We start from the raw sequence: 23465 nt of genomic DNA, 5'->3' as shown, positions 1-23465 counted from the left end.
GCTGGAGAACAAAGGACTTGAGCTGATGTACAGTGGGGTAATTTGCATGCAATTAAACTGATGTTTAAAAACCCACAGCGTTTGTCTCTTGTAGTATCTGTGTTTTTGTTTTCTAAAAGCAAAAAATGTGATTGATTGATTTACTGATTGATTTTACTACACAAGAATAAAAGTGGCAAGGCCATTTCTGAGTGCCCAGAGATTATGTTTTATTTTGTTGTTTTCTAGCCACAGTTTAAAGGAATTTTATTAGACTTCCCAAAAATCCAGCTCAAGCACCAACTCAAGCAGAAGCAAAACTGTAAAGGTTTTGGAAAATACTAAATTCTTGAATGGCTTCTTACCTTGACAAATTTTCTCATGTAGCACTATTATATCACAGCTATCCTGACTGATTTCCTTAGTTATTGGTTACTGGTGATTCTCAAGTCAAGTGTCTTCTTGGTCTATGCCTGGGGCTTTTTGATGAGCTTCATACCAGCAAAAGCTCCAGCCACATCTGCACAAAAAAAAGACTGACTGACAGCTACGCCAGATGAAATGAGAAGAGGTGGCACATGTTTGTCCCAGAAGCCTTTCTAAGTAGTGATTTCAGCAAAGCTGGTGGGACAGCTTTGCTTTTGGGAGGCAGTTTCAAATACACAATGTACAGTGAATGCTTTTGCAGGAAAAGATAAATCCACACATTAGACATACTGTTGGTATGACAGCTCAGTCCAGAGACAGGTAACAAAGCTGGTGAGAGGTCTGGAGCACAAGTCTTATGGGGAGCAGCTGAAGGAATTGAGACTTCAGTCTGGAGGAGGCTCAAGGAAGACCTTACTGCTCCATACAACTCCTTGAAAGGAGGTTGCGTTGAGGTGGGGGTTGGCCTCTTCTCCCTGCTAACAGCGATAGGATGGGAGGGAATGGCCTTGAGTTGTGCCAGGGGAGGTTCAAGTTGCGTATTAGGAATTTTTTTTTCTGAAAGTGTGTTCAGGTGCTGGAATGGGCTGCCTGGGGAGCTGGTGGAGTCACCGTCCCTGGAGGTGTTCAAGAAACATTGAGATGTTGTACTGAGGGTCGTGGTTTAGTGGGAAAATACCGGGGGTAGGTGGACAGTTGGACTGGATGATCTTGGAGGTCTTTCCCAACCTTGTGACTCCGTAATTCTGTGATTCTATGAATTCTTGTAGCATCAACAACTTCTCATTAGACAGTTCAATGATTTGCTACGTATTTCTGTGCCACCATGAATGTTCCAAGAAGTGCTTAAAGAAAGGAGTGCTCCCACAGCTCTTTAACACAGAGACCTCACGGGCAACTTCTTGCTGTAGTTGTTGAGGGTCTAGTGGCTTCATACGAAGCCCACGCAGACAAACAGATAAAGCACCAAGCACTGGATGCTCTCAGACATGAACTCCGGTCAGGGACTCTGGGGCTGCTAACTGGTGCGCCTCACACCAGCCTGTCCTTTGCTGACCTACAAACTGCAGATCTGATGCTGAAGGTGCCTTTGGACCCTGTGACGCCCTCAGCAAGGCAGTTCTGCTCATTTTATTGGTTTTACTCCAGTAATTAGCACGAGCAAGGATTCTAACAACTACAGCAGTTTGGGAAGGAGCCACGTTTCCCACATTTCCCCCCCCTTGGCTCTCAAAAAGTTCAGTTTTGTTTCCTCACAAAGGCAAAGGAGAAGTGTTGGGTATAGCATGCAGCGTTTTGGAAGGGCTGTGAAGAAAACACTTCGCCAACAAGTTTATTTCCACAAGGAGCAGAGCTTTATTATTATCTTTGGGCGAATATCACGAGCAGGCTTTGTTACTACGACTACATCAGCCGGAAAGCCGCGTTGCCACGACAACGGCTGGGCGGGGCGGGGCGGGGCGGCGAGAGCCTAACAACCGCAATTCAGGGTGAGGAGGAAAGGCGGGATTCACCAGGGCACCAATCAGAGCTGAAGACGGAACAGGAAGGCGGGAGGGTTAGGCTCAGCGAGTTAGCGGCAGGGGAGTAGGGAAGAGCGACCAATCGCGAGTCGGGACTCGGGGGGCGAGGGCGGGGTTTCGTCGCAGTAACCAATCAGCGGGAGAGGGGGAGGTTCCAGCGAATCACGTTTGCCTTCTTCAGGTCGAGCCAATCACGTGCGGAGCGGAGGAGCGTCAGCCAATGGGGACGCGATGAGGGAACAAAAGGGGCATTCCAAGCCGCCGGCCCTTTTCCTCAGCCCAATTTCACATGACGCAACGGTTGGAGGAAGCGGTTCGCGAGCTGTAGCCGCCGCCGCCATTTTGTGAGCGTTGAGACTGAGCCGGCGGTGGTCGGAAGCGCAGCGGCGGTACGGACGACAGCGCCACTCGCAGCGGAGCCGCAGCTCGGAGGATGCGGTAGAGGAGCCCAGCGGCAGCGGCGGGGGGGCGGCGTCGCTCGGCGGCGGCAGGGGAATCGCGGGGAGGGGGCCGTCGGTCGGTGGGTCGGGTCCTAGTGCGGGCCCCGGTCGGAGGAACATGTCGGCCCCGGAGAGCAGCGCTGGTAGCGGCGAGGCCCGGGAGGACGCATGCCGCGATTACCAGTCGTCGCTGGAGGACCTGACGTTCAACAGCAAGCCGCACATCAACATGCTGACCATCCTGGCCGAGGAGAACGTGCCCTTCGCCAAGGACATCGTCTCCCTGATCGAGGCGCAAATCGCCAAGGTTTTTATATTCCACCGCCTACTACTCCTACCTATACTGCTGGGGGGACCGGCCGGGGCCAGGAGAAAGGGCTGAGGGACGGAGGAGGCAGGGAGAGAAGGAGGGCCCGAGAGAGAGGGGAAGCGGGGCCACCGAGGGAGGCAGCGGGCCCGAGGCTGGCGGCCGGGCGGGGGAGGGGAGCAGGGCTCGGGGCCTCGAGGCGAGGCGCTCCCGTGTCACAGGTGGCCGCGGGGGGAGCAGGAAGAGCCGGGGGGCGGGGGCGGCAGGCCGGGGGTCGCCCTTGGGAGCGAGCGGAGGACAGCGTGGCTCGGCAGGGAGCACGGCCCTACCCTTCTCACCGTCCCACACCCCCCTCCCCTTCCCCGGCCAGGCTGAGGGCCGCCCCTTCTCCCGCCCGCACCCCGTAGGGAGCAGGGGACCCCAGGGCAGTCGGGTTGCGGTCCGGCCGGGGCAGAGCGGCTCGCGGCCCCGTGTGGGTAACAGATGCAACATGGCGGCCCGGCCGTGACTGGGCAGCGCCTCGCCCTTGGAGCTGGGTTTTCCCCTCGACGCTGGTGTCGAAACCGTTGCATTTAGCGATTTCTTCCGTAGATAACGATTGTATAAGTGTCGTTAGCAAGAGCCTGAGCTTGTGGAGGTTTATTTTTTTTTAATCTATACCCGGATAGCGCGAAGGAATGAGAAGGTTGAGTTTATAGCACGGAAATCGTATGCTTTAGTAAGGCTAAATATAATGAATTTTTAAGTATCGCTTCTAGTTTAAAAGATAAGGTTATTTTCCCCGTGAGATATTAACTGGAGGAGTAAAGGCGTGGGGCTTGTCTTCTAGGAAAGTTTTGAGGTGAAAGGCGATCATCTGCTCTGAGTAGGGAAGTGTGCGTGTGCTGCTGGTGGGGTGATTCTGTGCTGTCTGCTTAGAGAAAGCAACGTGGGCTTGGGGTAACCCGTTTGGCTTTCAGGTGGCTGTGCCCTAAGTGAAGCTAGTGCTGTGTATCTTCATGTGTCTTGGCTAGAGAGGTTTATTTGGTGAGGATGGGAAGAAGAAATTCTCCCCGACTGTAGAAACCACAGCAGCCTGTAGGATCCTGACATGGCGTCTGAAAGGCACGTGATATAAAAGGAAGGGAAAGAGGAGGCTCCCTCTGAACCCAACCCAGGCAGTTGCTGACATCAGTCAGCCACAGCACACGGATGGGTGCGGGGGGGGTTACTGTACCTTTCTAACAGCAGCTTTCTGTAAGAAAAGGGTTTATTCCTTCAATACATCGTGTTCCTGCCAGTCACCCCTCCCCCGTTGTCTCCCTTGCTCCCTCTTAATACCAGGCTCCCTCTAATATAGGCCTTTTTTTTCCTTTGGCTTTAAATCACAGTTTATAATGGTGAGAATTGTACTGTCTAATGCTGGGGAGGGAAAGATCTTTTACATTATTTAATCTGTCTTTCTACCAATGCAGGATGGCTCTTTAGTGTTCCACAGACCTCTTCCAGTCTAGTTTTAAATGCTACCAGTGGCCAACTTTTGCCATTCCTTGGGGAGGTGACCTCATAACCGAATAGATCTCACCATTATATCTCCTAAAGGGCAGTGGATGTGTATAATTTGTGATAAATATCAATGCTGTCAAATTTCTTCATTTCTGGGTGTTTTAGAGCCTGCCCTGAAGTGTGTTTTTTTTTTTTTTTCTTTTTAAAGATGTCTTAAATCTTGTATCAATGGTTAGTTTTGCCTTAGTTACTGTTTGTGACTGTGGTTTATTCAAGGCAAGTTCTTAGTTGTTTTTGGGAAAGTGCTCTCCTTTGCTAAGCCACTTTTAAAAAGTGTTGCCTGGAGACAGTTTGTTTAGTGTAAAAACTCGAGTGGTCTGCTTTACAATTTAATAAATGGCTCTGAAATGTGTGACTGGTATTATAAAATATGTAAATAAAAAGTGTGAAATATGTATTTGTCTTTTTATTTACCATTGTATAGTGCAGAATTTGTTTCTGAGACCCATTTTGTGTACAAAGTTGTTTTTTAAACAAAGTTTTTTTTTTTTTTTGCAAGTTTGTGACTTGGGGTTTGATTATGATTCAATTTTTTTTTGAAGTTAAACTTTTTTTTTTTTTTAGGAAACTAATAAAAAAAAGCCACACATTTCCAACAGTAGCTTTCATACGTTATTTGAAAGAAGAGTGGGAATTCTGTGGTGATGAGCTCAGCGTTAGCATTCTGTGTGTTCTGGTGGTATGCGGAGCCTCCTGCTGTTGGTTAGCGCTGTGTGGGGCTCTTTCTTGCTAGGGGTGCTGTATAGATCGCCTGAAAACAAGACGTTCAAATCTGGGATTCCCTTGTGTGGTTATTGGAACGTGGGCTAGATAATATAATAAACATTTCCAGAAATGACAACTTAACCCAACCGTTTTTAAGTCATGGTTCTTAGGTTGTGCCAGCTGAGTATTTGAAGGAGGGCACTCTGCTAAACTAACGCTGTCACATTTTGAAGTAGGCTTCCTTACTACATTGCATTGCTTTTCTGTGTGATTACTTCTAACTACTCCCAAGCACATGAAGCTGTTAAACTTGTTACAGTGCCTTTGCTGTTACATGGATACTCTGGCATCTCCAACTCGAATCTTAGCTGTGTATAGTGAGCTACTTCCATACCTTGGTGAAATGGAAGAGTGTAGTGTGCTCTGCTAGTAGCTCTTGAGCATTTGTGCTGCTGAGGCAGCTCTTTGTTTCCCTGAAAGCTGACTTAGAAAGTCGGGAACTGTACACTGTCATTTTTTATATAAAAGAAAGCATTCACAACTTAGCGCAGTGTTTTTAGCGTGCCATTGTGTGGGCTGCATTAAAGAACTAACCAATATTTCGTGGACATGTTAATATTAAGCAGCTGCACATCCATTTTTTTCTAAGCTGGAGAAATGCCCCTATTCTAACACTTGCATATTAGCAGCTTTACAGCCCACTATTAGGTCATAAGTTCAGCTCTCAGATTAGGTAGTACAAATGGTGTAAGCCATACTCTTAACGTGCTGCTTAGCTGTGCACTTTTCTGTCTTTTCATGTACAAAATAAATCAGCTGCCTGCATCTTTTTACATATGCTCAGAGGCAGTGACACAGTCCCCTCCCCATTAACAAGAAAATGTCCTTTTCAGTGTTGAGTTTTGGTCATGGTTAATTAATATACACTTAAAAGTGAGGAAATACGGTTTACCCATATAAAAGTTTTGTTGACGCGGTGCCCTTCTGTGAATCACTTTAATAGGGAAGGATTTAAATCTAAAATTGTAAAGCAAGAGCACTTCCACACACTTATCTGGACAGTGGGGCTGTGAAGTAAGGTGTTGCTGATCATCATAGGAGCCTGTCCTGTTTAAAAAGAACAATGAAGTTACTCTGGTTTTATACTGAGTTACCGGATGGTGAATGGGACTTAAAGTATTCCGAGCGGATGCTCCTGTCTGAGGGGATGTTGGTCAGCGCGGAGCTTGTGGTGGTGTCTTTCACGTTGTCCTCCTCAGCTGTTCGCTCACTGATGCTTTCTGGAACTTTGCTGTGTCTTCTGCTGATGAAAGCCAGTGGTGGGCATTAAAAGCACCTTGATTTGGGCCGGTAGTGCTTTTCCTGCATTGGAAGTTGTAGCTGTCCACCATCCATGCTTCTGTTGCACAGACTTGCTACAAGTTTTGGTGTGGATTTAAAACCGACAAAAAAGATCCCTCAAGCCTTCTCTTTTAGCAAAGATGTATCCTGAGTGTGAAGACTCCAGGCTGTGAAAACTGTGGTTGTGATTCCTGAGCTTTCCCGTGTGTACCCAGTCAGCTTGGTGATTGGGTTTGGTCTGGATTTAGAACTTTGTCTGCACATCCATCTAAAACCTGACTGTTACCGCTGACAAGTGCCAACAGAGACTGGGACTCCTTGCTCCACTCCCTTGGATTACAGTGATATAGTTGTGACCTTTTCTGCGTGTAGTTTGTGAAAGGACTGTGATGTTCGACGTATAATCTACAACCGCTGGAGTTCTCTGACCTGGGCTGTTTGCAGGAAGTCTGATTTGTGTTCTGTGGAACGGAGAAAAGCAAGCATTCAGGAGGTCCAAGTGATAAAACGATTTTTTAAAAGTTCCTTGAAGTGCTAGCGATGGCTTCCTGCTAATTTCAAGTTATTTTCTCCACTGGGTTTTGAAAGGCTGCACTCGGTACACTAGCAGTAATACTGTCTTGTGGGCTTCTTTTTTCTTTTTTTCCCTTTTTTTTCCACCCCAAAGCTTTGAGACAAACAGAATAACCCAAGGTGTTCCTTTTCTCTGTGGTAGACCCACCGCATTATACTTTGAACTGAGTATTGATTTTCCAGGTTTAAGTTTTTAAGTTTTTGTATAAACAATCCCAAGCAAACCCCTTGGTGTTTATAGTGGCAACAAAAAGAGAGGTCTGTATTTCTGGGATTGGTTATCCCTTTATTTAAATAGCTGAACGTATGTTTTTGTTGTACTAAACTTCTCAGTTTCTTCTTATTACTCCAGGCTCCTGCGTCAGAGAAGCTCCCTGTTATGTACCTTATGGATTCCATTGTCAAGAATGTTGGAAGAGAGTATCTTACTGCATTTACTAAAAACCTAGTTGCAACATTTATTTGTGTATTTGAAAAGGTATATACACTTTCAGAAAAGTTCTGTATTTAAGCAAAGTTGTTCCTGGTAAAATAAATACACGCTCTCAGCTTTGGGTTTTCTTGGGTGCTGAATGAGAAGAATGAATTGCTTTTTATAAATGGCAATACTGTATCTATAACGTGGGAGGGCATTCCTGCTGTTGTCAAACCTGTGAGTTAAGTTAGTCAAAAGGTGCAAAGTCCTGATGAACTTGTGTAGTTTTTCTACCTAGGCAAGGCTTCACTGAGTTTTTTGGTTGCTGATTGCTTACCTGGACAGACTTTTTGTAATGTATGGAGCAGTTAATTACGAATCGCTGATTTATTTTTTAAGGTAGTGGTTAGTCTTTATGTCAGGAATATACTCAGAATCAGTTTCTTAGAGATTTTTCTGAGCTCTCTATAGTTAGATTTGTCTGATTCACTTAATTTTTGATGTGAGCACTTAAACTGTGACAAATACTGGCACCTGATATTCTTTAAGTGGTCTGTGATTAAAAAACACGTATGATGGGTGAGGGGGGGAGGTTGTGAGAGTATATTATTGCTTCGTTGCATTAAAAAAATGTGTTCTAATTTCATTCAGTGTTGAAAACTGCTGCCAAATATACTCACTTTTTTTCTAAGTCTTTAAACCCAGTGAAGTAATTGTGCTTATTCCTCAGTGAGAATGGCAAATCCAAGTCCAGCTTTTGAAAGACTGGGCTTGAATGGGTTTAAGTTGAATCTGAAACGGAGAGTTAACTTCTGTGGTTTCCTGTATGCCCTAAGAAAGTGGCACCACATCTGAATGAGATGAGTGGAGCTTTGCTGTATTTGTTACTACGTACCAGTGGGGATCTGTGATCCCAGAATGTTTTATATCTGTTTTTCAGCTGTACAGTGGAAAAGGGATAGATTGTCATAATGAGCTCAGAAATATTGAACTTTTCTGTGTAGAGTAGATAGGTAGGCATTTGCTTATTTTTCCAAACTGGTTTGTGTTCTTTCACTGAGTTGCATTTAAACTAGCAGCTGAAGCTCTGGGTAATTCATCTGCTGAGTTTTGTAGTCTACCAAGCTAACTAGAACTATTAAATTTATATTATATATGTAAAGTGTCAGTCACTTTAGATAACTGATGATATTGCAAGATGAAATTTGCCCTGACGTTGTTAGACATTCTGTTTTATCAGTAAGTGATCACTGAAGGTATCTTTAAACACTTAGCAAAGTCAGAAACTGGCTCAGTCATGGCAGCAGCTTTTGCAGTGAAAGTTGTGTAGAGGCACCCTCCCACCCCCCAATAGCTAAGTATGAATTATTTTTATTGAAGTTCCTCCCCTCTCTTTCAAAGAACTTCTGAACTTTCTGGACAGCATGTCTTGCTGTGACACCTAAAATAAAACTGCAGCCAAAAAAAGGTCTTTACAGGATTGCTGTGTAATGACTGAGTTAGCACATTCGCAGTAGGGCAGCTGCGTGTGTTTTGTCAGCAGATGTTTCTCATTTATTTAAATGAACTACTTGAGTGAGTCTTGAACTGTCATAAAATGATCCAGTCTGATTGCAAAGAGAAAATGGGTGCTAGTGCTACTAATACACTTGATTTATGGCTCATAAATGGGTCAAATTTTGCAATTGAACTACACTGTGTTTGAATTTGTTTTGACTCACACACCTTTTGTTGGATTTGTTAGGGGGAAAGAAAAATTTCAATGATTAAACAGCTAAACAAAACACTGCTTCTGTTCAGAAAGTTTGTTGTTCTCTGATTTGTTTGTTGTTGCTGCACGCCACTCAGCACAGACATTTGAATTACTGTATTGTTTCAGAGGCTTTTTCTTTGGATATTTTTGTTGCTGTATTTTTTGACAGAAATTGGCCAAGTAAATTGAGCATTTTGGTAATGGAAAAGCTGAAAGAAAGTTCTCAGAGAATGGTAATACACAATAAAGCCTTCAAATAGCCTTGAAATGACAGTTCTACATTAGAACTACTGTTACCCATTCTGTTGGTGTAGATGTATCAATCTGTGCCACTTAGGAGTTCTTTGTAGCCAGTTCATTGTGTTAAAATGATAAATTTGGTAAGAATATAAAGCATATGAGATCTTAAGTTCTACAGAAAAGTTTAAGTTGTTTTATATTAACTTAACAAGCCATAGAATTGTTTTATTGTTTTAGGTGGATGAAAATACTAGGAAAAGTTTATTTAAATTACGCTCCACATGGGACGATATTTTCCCTTTGAAGAAACTTTATGCACTTGATGTCAGAGTCAACTCATTAGATCCTGCTTGGCCAATTAAACCTCTGCCCCCAAATGTGAATACTTCTAGCATCCATGTGAATCCTAAGTTTTTAAATAAATCGGTAAGTCTTTATACCTACTGTATGAACAGATGGCAGTAGTACTCATGTTGTTTTTGTTGTTTGTATGCTGCTTTTTGACAAATGTAGTATGATAAGAATAAAACACCTGATCTCTGGAGACAGGTAAGATGAATTTGGGGATTTGAAATATTTAAGGGGCTTAGTTTTTGTTTTAAAACTGAATTCTGGATTTCTAAACGTTGATTTATTTATATTAAGTGGCATACTTAATTCTCTCACGGTGGCATAGTTAACCCTATGACAGCAGGCAAATTCTAGAGGAGCAGAATTTTTTCAGCATTTTGTTTGTATTTTGCATAAAAATTGCAGTTCATAACTTGTGCAAACTAAGTCCCAGTTTTGTATCATGCTAGTAGTTAAGGGAGATGGAGTTAGCTGGTTCTGTTAAGATGCTGAATGTAACCTTGTGTTTTATTTTTAGCCAGAGGAATCTACTGCATCTACCTCTGCTGTCACTTCTGGTGCCTCTACTCCTCCAGCTGTTCCTGAAATACAAAAGAATTTGACACAGGAGCAACTGATAAGGCAGCAATTGCTTGCGAAGCAAAAACAGTTGTTAGAACTTCAGCAAAAAAAGTTGGAGCTGGAGTTGGAACAGACTAAAGCACAGTTGGTGAGTAGAATAGTCCTTGGTTTGGTCGCACTTTGTTTGATACTGCCTTAGCTGCTATACTGGTAACTGAGGTTAAGTTTAGACAGGAGTAGCTGTTTTTGGACTAGAGCAGGGCAAGTTGACCTGGTGCTCTAGACCAGTAATTGTTAGGTAAAAATCTTAAGAATTACATCCAGAACAGCTTAAGAAACGTTTGTGGTCTGTCGTTCTGCTCTGAAAGATCCTGTCTGCCTGTGGTACATCTTTTCATGGCTCTCAATGAAGGAGGCTTTTTTGAATATATTTGCTCTTAGAAAATGGAGTATTTCCATAGAGAACGAGGAATCCTGATTGCAAGAAATGTCAAGGCAGTTTTCTGTCCTCAGTGGGTCAAGTTGGTTTGCTGTCAGTGGTGGCAGTTAAGATGTTTTGTTTTTATATTCATCTTGTGTTGAATGTTTGTGATACTAAAGTGAAACATCTTAAAAAACCAGAAATAAAAATAAATCAATATAGTTTAGCCATTTAGTTTTCTTGGAAATGTGGAAGGTATAGAAAAACTAAAGCTGTAATGAGGTGTGCTTATGTTGCATTTTTTGCAGCACTGACTTGAACTTCATCTTCTGTGATGGTACTGTGTTAACTTAATACCTGTGGTTAGGAATTAATGGGTCATTTTCAGTTAAATGGCTGAATCTCATAACTATTTCAAAACATTTCTATTTACTGCTTTGTTTTCAGAACAGAACACGAGCATCTCTGTGTTGTATCATGCAGATTAATGCTGTTTTTTCTTTTCACCTTATTTCAGGCTGTTTCTCTTAGCGTTCAGCAAGGATCGTCTTCTATACCTTCAGTTCCAACACCTTCCAAGCCACATGTGTCCCAGACACCTCACATGGCAGTTAAAATACCTACTCAGGCTTCATTGCAATCTGAAAAGATCAAACCATCCCCAAGTCCTCCACTTCATGATGTCAAAATAGTAAATAGAGATCCTCGACTTAATAGAATGTCTCAACATTCTTCTCATGCTAAAGATCAGTCTCATAGGAAAGAATTTCCATCAAACACAACCGGTCAGTCTGATGCCAAGGCGAGCAAAACATCTCAGTCTGAAAAACAAAGCTCAACAAAACCAGAGAAATCGAAAGCAGGTGAGAAAACACAAAAGAAAGAAGCTGATCAGGTGGAAACAAAGTCTAAGTCTCCATCTCCTTTGAAAAACAAGCTTCCCAATACTAAAGATACTAAAACCCAAGAATCTGAAAGCACAAAAGTATCTGAAATGAGTAAGCGGGACCCAAGACTGAAAAAACATCTTCAAGAAAAGCCTGAGAGCAAAGGGGATGAGGTGAAAGAAAAGAGGAGAAATACAGAGAAAAAAGAAAAAGACGAACATAAAACAGGTGAACATAGACCAGTAGGCAGCAGAAATAAAACCGTTAATGGTGTTGTTCAGAAACAAGACGTGCCTACCGAAGAATCAGAAAAACAGGGTGGAAAACAAGGGAGATCCAGTAATAGAAAACGGTCACGATCCCGCTCTCCTAAGTCACGGTCACCATCTACACATTCTCCAAAACGAAGAGAGAGGAGATCGCCCAAAAGAAGACTCAGGAGTTTATCTCCCACTTCTTCAACTCCTAAAATTGGAAAGATCCGTCAGATAGGTCCTAAGCAGTCTCATGCAGAAGAAGCCTCACAAGGGGCAAGAGACGAAAGGAATTCTAATAAGCGAAATGTTAAACAAGAGGTGCGAGATCCAAGGAGAGTGAAAAAAAGCCAAGAAGACAGGCCCCAAGAAATAGCAAGCCAGCATTCTACAAAAGCTTCTCCTGATCCAAAGGAGAATGCAGAGAATTGGCAGGGATCCAAAGCAGGCAAGAGGTGGAAATCCGGTTGGGAGGAGAATAAAAAGTAAGTTACCATATTTTAAACAGGTTCTCTCTGAAGTAAGTGGAAATTCTGCTCTTGGCTAAAGTACAGTCAGGTTTGGGAGGAAATATTCAGGCTGTCTGTATTGACAGAAGTTCTTGATCACAATTCATAACTTGCTTGTGGTAAAAAATGGCAAATATGCACACTTTCTAAATTGATAGTGATGTTTTACTGTTATCAATTCTGATAGAGATGTAATATATCCTGAATAAAGAACTAACTTAGTTTTGAACGTGTTCCTGTTCTCAGCTCGCAGCAGACTGAAGAACACCAAGCTGTTGGTAAATCTCCTCACCAAAGACACCGAGAAAACTGGCCTGCTGCTAAGGGAATTCTGTCACCCCGAGCACCAAAACAGCAGCACCGGTTAAGTGTGGATGCCAATTTACAAATTCCCAAAGAACTGACGTCTGCAAGCAAGAGAGAATTACTTAAAAAGGTAATAATGCTGGTTGATCCTCTTAGTAGAGGTGTTTTGAATAGAGTTGTGCTTTGCTTTTCTGCTTAGAAATCCAAACTTTATGTTGCAGGCCAATGACCGCTTAGCATCTGGTGAAATAACACAAGATGAGTTCCTCGTGGTAGCTCATCAGATTCGACAGCTGTTCCAGTACCAGGAAGGAAAGCACAGATGTAATGTGTGGGACAGCCCCACAGAGGAGAAAGGCTCTCTGAAAAGGAAGCCTCTTCTATCTGACGCAGAGTTAACGTACTACGAGCATAAAGCTAAACTGAAAAGGACACAAGTTCAGCATTCGCTGTCAAGACTTGATCTCTTGGATCCTGATGATATTTTGGACTATCATGTGCCCGATGCTTTGCTTTCTGGAGTGGACTGTGAGCAAGCGAAAGCAAAGCGCGGAGTACAGTTTGAGAGAAAAGAACCTTTTGGAGAAAGGTCAAGACGGCACTCTCCTGTAAGTGGCACGAGCAGACCCTTTGCTGAAAGCCTTTCGCCGCTGGAGGGTCGACGAAGGCTTGAGGAACAAAGTGCTGCTAAAGGAGGCAGGGGTTCGAAAAACTTTGATCCTTACGACAACTGGGGAGAATCAGATGAATTCAGAGATGCTCTCAGACAGCAGGGAAAAGGTACAGCAGAGTTCCAGAAGATAGATGGTGATGCTGTCTGTAGGTTTGATAACCGTGAAGAAAGACCGCTGCTTGGGAAATCTGGTATGTATTTTTGCCTTATTTTATAGATGTTAAATAATTTACAATCTTCTGGCGAGTGGTTATCATGGGGTTGTAGGAGATGCATGGTCCAACCCTCTGTGCTAAAGCGAGTACCTTAGAGCAGGAAAGTATCCGGGCAGATTATGATTATCCCCAGGGAAGGAGAACCTTTCTGGGCAGCTTTCAGTTCCAGTGCTCTTTAACCCTCAAAGTAAAGTACTTTTTTTCCTCATTTTTCTATGGAACTGTCTGTGTTCCAGTTTGTTCCTGTTGTGCCTTATTCTGTCACTGGGCACTGCTGAAAAAGAGCCTGACCCCATCTGTTATCCCCTTGACCTGCTGGCCATGCTCTTCTTCATGCACCCTAGGTTTGTCGTTGGTCTTGTTGGCCACAAGGGCCTGCTGTTGATACGTGGTCAACCTTTTGTCCACCAGGACACCTAGGTCCTTCTCTGCACAGCGCCTTATCTTCCTTTATTTTCTTTTTTCAGGTGTTCGAGATGAACCAAGATCACCATTCAATGAACGTTTCAAAAGAGCTAGATACGAAGACCCAGATAAAGAACCATTTCCAGACAGTCCAGGGTCAAGATTTGGAGGCATAGAAGCAAAGCCGAGAATAAGTGCACTGATGGAAGACAGACCTTTATTTGATGGCTCATCTAGACCATCTGCTGCAAGAGTTGGAGCAGACGGACAAGGAAGCCCTTTTATTGATAGTCCTACTGCTGGTTCAAGTTCTAGAATTGATGGGCCACCTGGACAGGCTGCTCTGAGATTTGAGGGGCCTTTAGTGGGCGCAGGTGCTTCTCAGTTTGATGGACCCCTGGCAGGAGCAGGGGGAGCTGGAGCCCTAAGATTTGATGGGCCACCAGGGCAGCTGGCGGGAGCTCTCAGGTTTGAAGGACCACAGGGACAGGTTGGTGGGGGAGGTCCTCTGAGGTTCGAGGGACCTCTTGGGCAAATAGGTGGGCCGTTGCGGTTTGAAGGGCCTGGAGGCCAGCCAGTGGGTGGTCCTAGATTTGAAGGACCTGGAGTTGGTCTCAGGTTTGAGGGACCCCGTGGTCAACCTTCAGGTGGTCTCAGGTTTGAGGGACCTCATGGTCAACCTCTGGGGCCTCGAGGTCAGCCAGGGGGTGGGCTCAGATTTGAGGGCCCGCACGGCCAGCCCTTAGGGCCTCACGGTCAACCAGGAAGTGGTCTCAGGTTTGAAGGTCCACATTTACAGCCATTGGGGCCCCATGGTCAACCTGGCAGCGGTCTCAGATTTGAGGGGCCACATGGACAGCCTATGGGGCCACACGGACCATCAGGAGGTGGGCTCAGATTCGAGGGGCCACACGGGCCTCCAGGTGTAGGGCCCAGATTGATAGATGGACCAGTGCACCAGGGAGTTGGTGGACTTAGATTTGATGGTCCTCTGGGACGGACCGGTCCAAGATTTGATGGCTGCCATGCTGGGTTTGATGGACAACCTGGACAGCTGTCTCTTTTGCAAAGATTTGATGGAATTCATGGACAGCCTGGCCCAAGATTTGAAAGGGCTCCTGGCCAGCCCGCACAACCACGATTTGATGCAGCCATACCTCAGAGATTTGATGGTCCTCACCAGCCAGCCTCAAGATTTGACCTGCCCCTTGGCCTTCATGGTGCACGTTTTGAAAATATGGCCAGCCATCCTGCCTCACGATTAGAGATGTCCCCATATGGACAAAGTGGGCCTTTTGTTGACCATCCCGGACAGGGCTACAGTGGACCAGCTCATGGGATGCAGTTCCAAAGGCCTGAAATATTTGACAGTTCACTAGGACCAAATTTCAGTGGGCCGGCTGGCCCAGGAGCACAGAATTTTTCATTGAGAGCATCTGGACATTATTTTGATGACAAACTTCAGGGTCCTCAATACGGGAACTTCAATAGTATGTCAATGGGAGGTCATCAGGTAAGAACTGATTCTAGTAAATATTTACTTGCAGAAGTGTTTTTGTGTAGACAATTAGCAGTTCTTTCTCTAAAAGCATTGATGATTTTTTTTTGCAGACTAAGATATCCTTAAGTAGTATCTAGATGATTCAAGGAAAGGGGCATGCATTGCTATTTTTTAAGAGTCTTTGTCTCTAGGAATTAAAAAACAGTTCTTTGCAACCATTTTGCAGCTGAAAATATAGCACTGAGATTAGTGTCTTGAATTTGAAAATGAATTAGGGAATTGGAAGACACTGATGTTTTCACTTATGCAAAGCAAGTTCTCTGCAAATCATGGCAGATTATTGAAGTGAATATACATAATCACTTTTTTCTGAAAGGTTTAGAATTAAAATGGACCAAAATAATTGTGATCTTTTTGAAGACATCCATAACTTGGGGGCAGCTGAGAAAGATGCCTGCAGGCTTCTAAGCTATAGCTTCTGAAGAATAATCATGGCACCAGCAGGCTTTATGGTTTCAATTGTCCTTGCTGTTGCTTGTTGGAAGTGCTCTCTTCTGAAGGGGAAAATAACTGTAAATCAGTGAAAATGATGTCCATTCTCCCAGTTCTCCCTGTGGGGGTTGTATTACAAGCATGCTGTAAAAACTATTTCTCTATCTGAAGATTCCTGCTGCAGCTGGTTTGCTGAAAATCAGTCTTTCAGGATGAGTTCCATATCATGGGTACTGTCTCAGTTATTAGATAAAACCTCATTGTGACACCTTGGTTTGGTGAATGCTTTTTTATTAGCTCTTTTTTGGTGAAAAGGATCAGTTTGAAATGCTGTGTGTGGAAAATGTGCTTGAAGGATGGGCAAGTAGAAGAAAAGCTGGTTTGGCTGTTAGGCAAAATGAAGTCTGCTTTCTGGTATTTTTGTGATGGGGAATGAAAATGATGCCAAGGTGTGGTAACTGATGGATCCTTCGCTATGGAACTGAGACAGTAAAGTAATAGAAACATTTAAATGTATATGGAACTGAGAAATTTATAGAGGTTAATGATAGAATAATTAAAAACAAATTGCCTGCCAAGAATATTTAAAGGCTTAATTTTACAGGTTTCGCACATGTCTGCTCAGCCAGGACCTTATGGCCAAGGTCAACAGTATTTACCAAATCCTGGAAGCTTTGTTCAGAACCCTGCAGGTACTGTAATAGTAATGGTATAGAAATAGTGATTTCCTTCTGTGTCCTTTGGACTGTTCTCTGTTCATGACCACAAAAACGAGCGCTGTACTGAGGTGATGTGGTGGGTCCATGTGCACTGAGGGCAGCCTTCGGTGAGATGGCAGTAGGTGTGGTTTTGGGAGTACTGTCATCTCTGCAGGGGTTTCCCTCCAGCAGTGAGAGCTTTCATTAACCACATGGTTTTGGTATGTAGTTACATTTCAAAACAAAACAAAAAAAAAAACCACACCAAAACCAATTTTTGGTTCGCTTTTTGGATGGCAGAAGGGTGCCTCAATTGGCCAGGCCGAATTAACATTCTCAATATATTAATTATTAGTCATAAAAGTCTTGTATCAAGTTGTAAACAATGTAAGTAGATGGATTCTCATGAGATCTTTAAGCACAAAACAAGAAAATACAGTGTTTTTCATGGAAATCTCAGCACAGGACAGATGGCATTCCAAAACACTTACATTATGAAGGAAGTTGTAGGGGAGGAAATGAGGCAAAAGCTAGGTATGAGGCAAACTGAAGTGGATAAATAGACTGAAATTAAAAATGGAAGTAAGGGGTGGAAGGAGAAGAATGTTGTGAAATATGCTGATAGAAGTGTTTTTTTTAATGCTAGCCTGTGGTGTCTTTGAGTGTTGTGACATTTTTTGTCCCCTCTCCTAGGAGGAGCCCTTCCACATGCATATCCTGATAACCACCTTGGTCAGCTTGATGTCAATGAATTGTTTGCTAAACTGTTGTCAACAGGAATCCTCAAACTGTCAAAAACGGATTCCACTTCAGCACGTATGTAGATTTCATTACATTCTAACTCTCCAGTTTATGCATAGCTGAAGTGTAAAGTGAAGTGTGAGAACTTTGTGAACTCCTGTATTCTTTTTGCTTGAATGGATCTTTATGGGAAGCCATTCTGTGCATGTGAGAAAGTGAATTACTAACTTTCTAAATATGTGTTTAAGCTACTTAGAGCCTGCAGTTCTGTTTTTGGCACCCTGCCTCGGTAACTTGTTCTGGATTTTAACCAGATTGTTGTCAGTTTCTGAAATACTTGTGTCTCTTTGAATACTGAATTTTGGTGCCAGAGGCTTAGATAAAACAGCGCTATCTCAAATTGTCATTCTGAGTAGCACAGTGTCTTTGTATGCTTTTCAAACTATGAGACTGACTCAACTCTTACGCACGTTCAGCTTAGCGTATTCAGATTATTAACATTTGAATAAATACAATGTTCAGGAGCACCTTGTTTTGTTCTGAAAACGAACTGAAGTTTTGATGAACTTCTTTGTTTTAAAGAAGCGAATGAAACATCGGCGCAGCCAGCTGCTGAAGAGGAGGATGATGACCAGGGTGATCACGATGTCCCAGACCTCACAAACTTTAAAGTTGAAGAACTCAGACAGTGCGTATTGTAGCATGAGCTTACACTGCACTAGGAATAATGGCATGGTGGTCTCTAGATAGTTAATCCAAGATGGTTGAGAAGGTGTGATATAACAATGCTAGCGTGTTCCTTGTGAGTAGTTGATGGTTATTTGAATGCTTTTAATTTACTTACTTGAATGCTTTCAGTTGACTGTGTCATATGCTTTAACCTTATAGGAGAAAATGCTTTTCTTCTACTCCTGAGGTCGCTTGAAACAACTTACAGAGAAACTTCCCATTTCTTCCCAAAGTATTAACTTGTTTTTGTTTTTCTAGGCGTTATGACAGTGTTATAAATCGACTTTACACTGGAATTCAGTGCTACTCGTGTGGAATGAGATTTACTACTTCACAGACAGACGTTTATGCAGACCATTTAGATTGGCATTATCGTCAGAACCGTTCGGAAAAAGACGTTAGCAGAAAAATTACACACAGGAGGTGGTACTACAGTGTAACGGTGAGTAATGCAAGGTGTGTGCCTTGCTAATGGAGGGCTGGGTTTGGTGTTTTACATACATGCCGTGGGATTGCAGTTGAAGTTGCGTTATCATTGGAGTTTGGTGATCAGTGATGTCTGATATTTCAAGTAGCTTTTATCCATACCTGCCAAATCAAAAGGCAGTTAGATGGTGAATAATAAGCAGCTTGGAGTTATCCGTACTGCTTTGGTTGGACTGAGAATGGAATGAAAGTTGAAGGATAAAGGCCTTTCACAGGACTGTTTCAGTTTTAGTGAACTAAGATCAATTACATTTGTTACTTCTGGGATTTCATTTTTCTTTTTTTTTTTTCTTTCAAATGTATTTTATTAACCATTTCTGGCTATTTGTGATTGTGAATGAATCCTTGTCCTTAGGATTGGATTGAGTTTGAAGAAATAGCTGACTTAGAGGAGCGTGCAAAAAGCCAATTCTTTGAAAAAGCTCATGAAGAAGTTGTATTAAAGACACAGGAAGCTGCAAAAGAAAAGGAGTTTCAGAGTGTCCCTGCTGGACCAGCTGGAGCAGTTGAGGTGAGTTTCAGCTTGCCTGCCATAACCCATGTGGTCTACAAGTAGACTGAAGCCTTGTTTTTGTGCAGTACTTCCTAGGTTTTGCATTTACGTGCATGTAACGTTTGTTTCCTTGTGGCAGTAGCAGTATAACTAACCAGTAGTTGAACAACTTCTATGCTTGTTGGCATTCCGTGGTTGAAAGGGAGAAGTGTGTTGGTTTGAGTGTTTCCATAGGAAGCATAAGTAAAAGAAGCTTGTTGGATTTCTAAGTAGGAAATGGTTGCTTGGGATTCAGTAGATGATAAATGATGTGTTACCTTTATACACATACAAAAAGATTGTTCTTTACAAGGTGGGCATTCGGAAGAGCTGTTATAATCTTCTGACTTGAAAATAACCAGCAGGTCTGTGTTTTGGTAGACCAGTGGATATAGCAGTTAAATACAAATGTTCTTATATGCTAAGCCTACAAGAAACTAGGTAACAAAGGCATCAGGGATTTTGTTTCAGTCTTAAAAAATTACCTTTTGTGCCTTGTTCTCAGAGGTGACTTCATTTTAAAACCCTCAACAGTGTTAGGGGTTTTAATACTTCTTGCGCAGTTCTCACTCTATCTCAGAGTTGAGTTTTGGAAGATGCCATAAACTAAATCCCCACACCAGATTGGCTTAACTTGACAGTAAAACAGCATTAGATTGTTACAGAGTGTCTTGCAGAGACTTCCTCGTTGAGGGAGCAGAGTTTAACTTTTTCAAGTGATAAATATTGTTGCTCATTCTACCAACTGTACTCAAATAATTTCTATTAACATTTTCTTATTTTTGAAGCGTGGAGGTAAAATGTTGTAGTCTTAATATTATCTTAATGTATATATACATACAACTGTTACCAGCCAAGTTCCTGAAGTTGGTGTTCAGTAATAGTTTTAATAACACCATGTATCATGTTACTTCAATAACTTCTCAGAGGTGTGAAATCTGCCGGGAGCAATTTGAGCAGTACTGGGATGAGGAGGAGGAAGAGTGGCATCTAAAGAATGCTATCAGAATGCATGAGAAGGTAATGCAATTTTTTTATACATGGTACTCATTTATATTGAAAAGCAAAACAAAAACATAACAGAAGAATTATAGAAAGAAATAGGCCACAGTGACCTGTCTTTTCTGAAGGACTCCCCTTTTAGTTTTCCTGCTTCTAAGTGCATAAATATCTCAACCTTTGGATGTGCTTGAAGTCCTGGTATCATACAGACTCACTGGGCTTCCCTCATACTGTGTTGCTAAAAGATAAACGAGGGTGATCTTCTGTGCTTAGCATTGTTGAGTCTGCCTGGATTACTGGATCCACTTCTGGGTCACTCATTACAAGAGAGAGACTGTGCTGGAAAGAGCCCAGTGCTGGAGCCTGTCCCTCTTTGGAGGTCTTCAAAAGCCAAAGCATGTGGTCCTTGGCAACTTGGCTCCAGATGTCCCTTCCACCCATTCTGTGATTCTGTGAATGTTCCTGTGAGTGTGGGTGTTGGTTGTGGTCCAATTATTTCTGTACTTAGCTAGTTATACAGAAATAATTCCCTGTGCTTACAGGATCTTTGTGTGATGCTTTTCCTAAATAAGCATACACCAGATATTTTCCCAGTCGCATTTGACACCATACTTGGTTTACACATCGTTGTCCTGGAGGAATGGTGTGATCTGTTTGTGTCTGACCAGTGCTTTTACTGTATTTGTAATGTATTTAAATGGGTAACAATTATTTTCCAGATTTACCATCCATCCTGTTATGAAGATTACCAAAATGTAAGAAAACCCTTACTTTCATATTTTTTAATGATTTTGCTTTCAGTTTGTTTGCTTGATCACTGTCTTTATATAGAGCAGGTCTTCAGAATCAGTTCCTCTTGCATGTGCCTAGGGAAAGAATCAGAGGCCTTGGGAATGGCAAGTTTGTAATGCATAATTAGAGTTAGTTATGATGTATCCATGACAGCTTTTGTATCACATAAGTGAAACTAAATTGAAGCCATTATGAATGTATTGTTGAGTAACATGCATAATTGTAGGAATTTTAAGAAAATGAGAAAATGAATGTTAGTATCTGTTAACTTTGTTAAGACTTAGGAGCTAACAGTTCCTTTTGGGGGGATAGTTGGGAATATTTAACAGTAACATATTAAGCATTTCATCACTGTGAGGATACTGTTTGAGAGTAATTACAAGAAGTAAATGCTATTATATAGTAAGTTTTGTTATTAGATAAAGTAGGAAGTAATATATAAAGTAGAAGTTTGGAATTTGAGTGATCTACTGCCCGTGTGTTTGCATTTTGGAAGAGACAGAGAGGGAGAGAAGGTAAAAATGGTTGTTTGAACAATGTGTTAATGCTGTATGAATGTTTGTTTTATAGACATCATCATTTGATTGCACACCCTCTCCCAGCAAGACCCCTGTAGAAAATCCCCTAAATATTATGTTGAACATTGTTAAACAGGAAACAGATGAGTCCTGTGACTCACCTCAAGTGAAAGAAGAACCTGATGACACCCCTGCTGCCTGTGCAGAAGAGAGCACACCTGCCTCTATAGATGTTAAAACAGAACCAGATGAGTCTGTTTAGATTGAGGTTTGATTTTTTTTACAGAAGAGCTCCTGTGTTAATTCTAGAAAGCAGATACTTTTTATAGGAAATAAAAATGTTCAATTGAGGCAGGGCCTCAGCTACTGTTTCGTTAATAAATAAATAAATAAATACATTTTTGTATTTAAATTTCTTATTGCCTGCACTGTTTCAGGTGTCATTGTGTGAAAATTCTGTACATGCGTGAAAATTTAATGGAATGAAATTGTATATGTAAAAATGTACAATTTTCACTTGTGGAAATGTAAATTATAAATAAAACATATTTTTGCTATATATGGAGTGTAATGTTTATGCACACCATCAAATGAAGACAGTGTTTCTGTACTTTTTTCAGTTTAAACGGAATTAAAAAGACCTCAGTTTTAAACCTCTTACTGAATAAGATTCAGAAAAGCAAAAGCAAGCAACTTCCTTCAGTTATCTCATAAGTGGGTGATCAAGGGAAGCAGTGCTGGAACTTCTCAAGACGAAAGCCTAGATTTCTTCTCAAATTTACTTGAACTTACATATCCAGATATAAAAAAAAAAAAAGTAACCAAAAGACCGTTCTGGGTAGAATGACAGAATATAACAAAGCAACCAGAGTGCTTGATTGTGAACACAAGTGCCAACAGACAATTAACAAACCAGGATGCCTGGTAGTTGAGACATTTTAATGATTTTTTTTTTCCTTTAGTCACACATAAGAGTTTAATACAGCTGAACAAACTTTTCTTTACAGGAGGGAATGAATCTAAGAATGCTCATTTGAATTTTTTTTTTTTTTTTTTTTTTGTTGCTTATGACTGGATTTAGGTGATAAACCAGCTATCCTGAGATGTTAATATTTCTTAAATGTAATAAATAAAATGAAGCATATATTTGTGTCGATCTCTTTCTTTCAGTAATGAGTTTGTGTGTTTGGGCATATTTGTGGGATGGGCAGCAAGCTGTCATACAGTGTTTGTCTTTGGATAAGCATGCAGTTTGCCCGATGTGGGGTGGAATTCTTCTGAAAGCCAGAGAAAATATCACTGTCCTAGGATGTGGCTCTTTGCGATGTCAGGTACTTAGAAAATCCAAATTCACCCCAGTGTATGCTGTATCAGCTGTGAACCTGATGCTGCTGTTGCTTGCAGTGTTTCCCGTCTTCACAACCAGACTGCAAGCAATAACCCTTGTGTAGCATCTTCCTGTAAGTTGCAACAAGAAGTTGCATATTAGAAAAAATCCCCTCGGATATGCAGAGTGATTTCTTTTGTCCCCATCGGAGGAAGTCGGTTTCCTTGGAGGCCGTTGGGTGCTTAGGCAAGGGGCTGAAGAACCGAGGCAGTGTCACAAAAACACCTGGGAACGTCTCGGGTTAAACGCACAGCTGTGACTCGAGCCAGAGCATCCCACAGCGCGGGCAGGCGAAGTGCTTGGCAAATACCTGCGTGGGTTAAAAACAGGCAGCGATTTGCTGTTTTTTCCTGGGAAAGGGCTTCAAGAAACCGCCCCAGCGCTGCCCAGCAGCAGCCGCCCCGCGGGGCAGGGCCCGTCCTGCCTGGACGCCACGGCCGCCATGGCCGCCACTCCCGCCAAGCGCCGCCCGCCATTTTCCTCCCGCGAGGACAGCGGGCGCCGCGCCCATAGCAACGCCGCTGCGACGTGGGGGAAGGAGTGAAAGAAGAGGAGAAGAACGCGGCGCCAGCCCTATTTCGGCCGGTGAGACCGCTCCGCCCGCGGCCGTCTCCCCGGTCCTTCCCTGAGGGCCGTGCCGTGCCGCCCCGCGCTCGGGAGCGGTGCTCCCAGCGGTGCCGTTTCCGCCTCGGCCGTGAGCGGCGCCCCGCGGGGCGGCTGTGCCCGCGGTGTTTGGCCCTCCTCAGTTGTTTTGTCTG

The 23465-nt window shown here is 42.9% G+C and overlaps 1 protein-coding gene across 1 annotated transcript; it reads left to right on the top strand.

The window, feature by feature from the left end:
• Window positions 1-2486: 2486 nt before the first annotated feature.
• On the top strand, window positions 2487-21611 carry PCF11 (PCF11 cleavage and polyadenylation factor subunit; the record flags this gene model as incomplete). Its single annotated transcript, XM_079534745.1, has 16 exons — window positions 2487-2675; window positions 7192-7317; window positions 9485-9673; window positions 10116-10307; window positions 11098-12206; window positions 12477-12666; window positions 12758-13400; window positions 13892-15342; window positions 16427-16514; window positions 17214-17336; window positions 17844-17949; window positions 18249-18432; window positions 18832-18987; window positions 19936-20028; window positions 20730-20765; window positions 21373-21611. The coding sequence occupies 16 exons, from the start codon at window positions 2487-2489 to the stop codon at window positions 21580-21582; spliced, it is 5085 nt and encodes a 1694-aa protein (XP_079390871.1). The 3' UTR covers window positions 21583-21611.
• Between the last annotated feature and the right edge of the window lie 1854 nt (window positions 21612-23465).

Source organism: Tetrao urogallus (assembly GCF_951394365.1).
Source record: "Tetrao urogallus genome assembly, chromosome: 1".
Lineage (NCBI taxonomy): Eukaryota > Metazoa > Chordata > Aves > Galliformes > Phasianidae > Tetrao > Tetrao urogallus.
The sequence above is the reverse complement of the archived record's forward strand: the minus strand, read 5'-3'. Positions and strand labels throughout refer to the sequence as shown.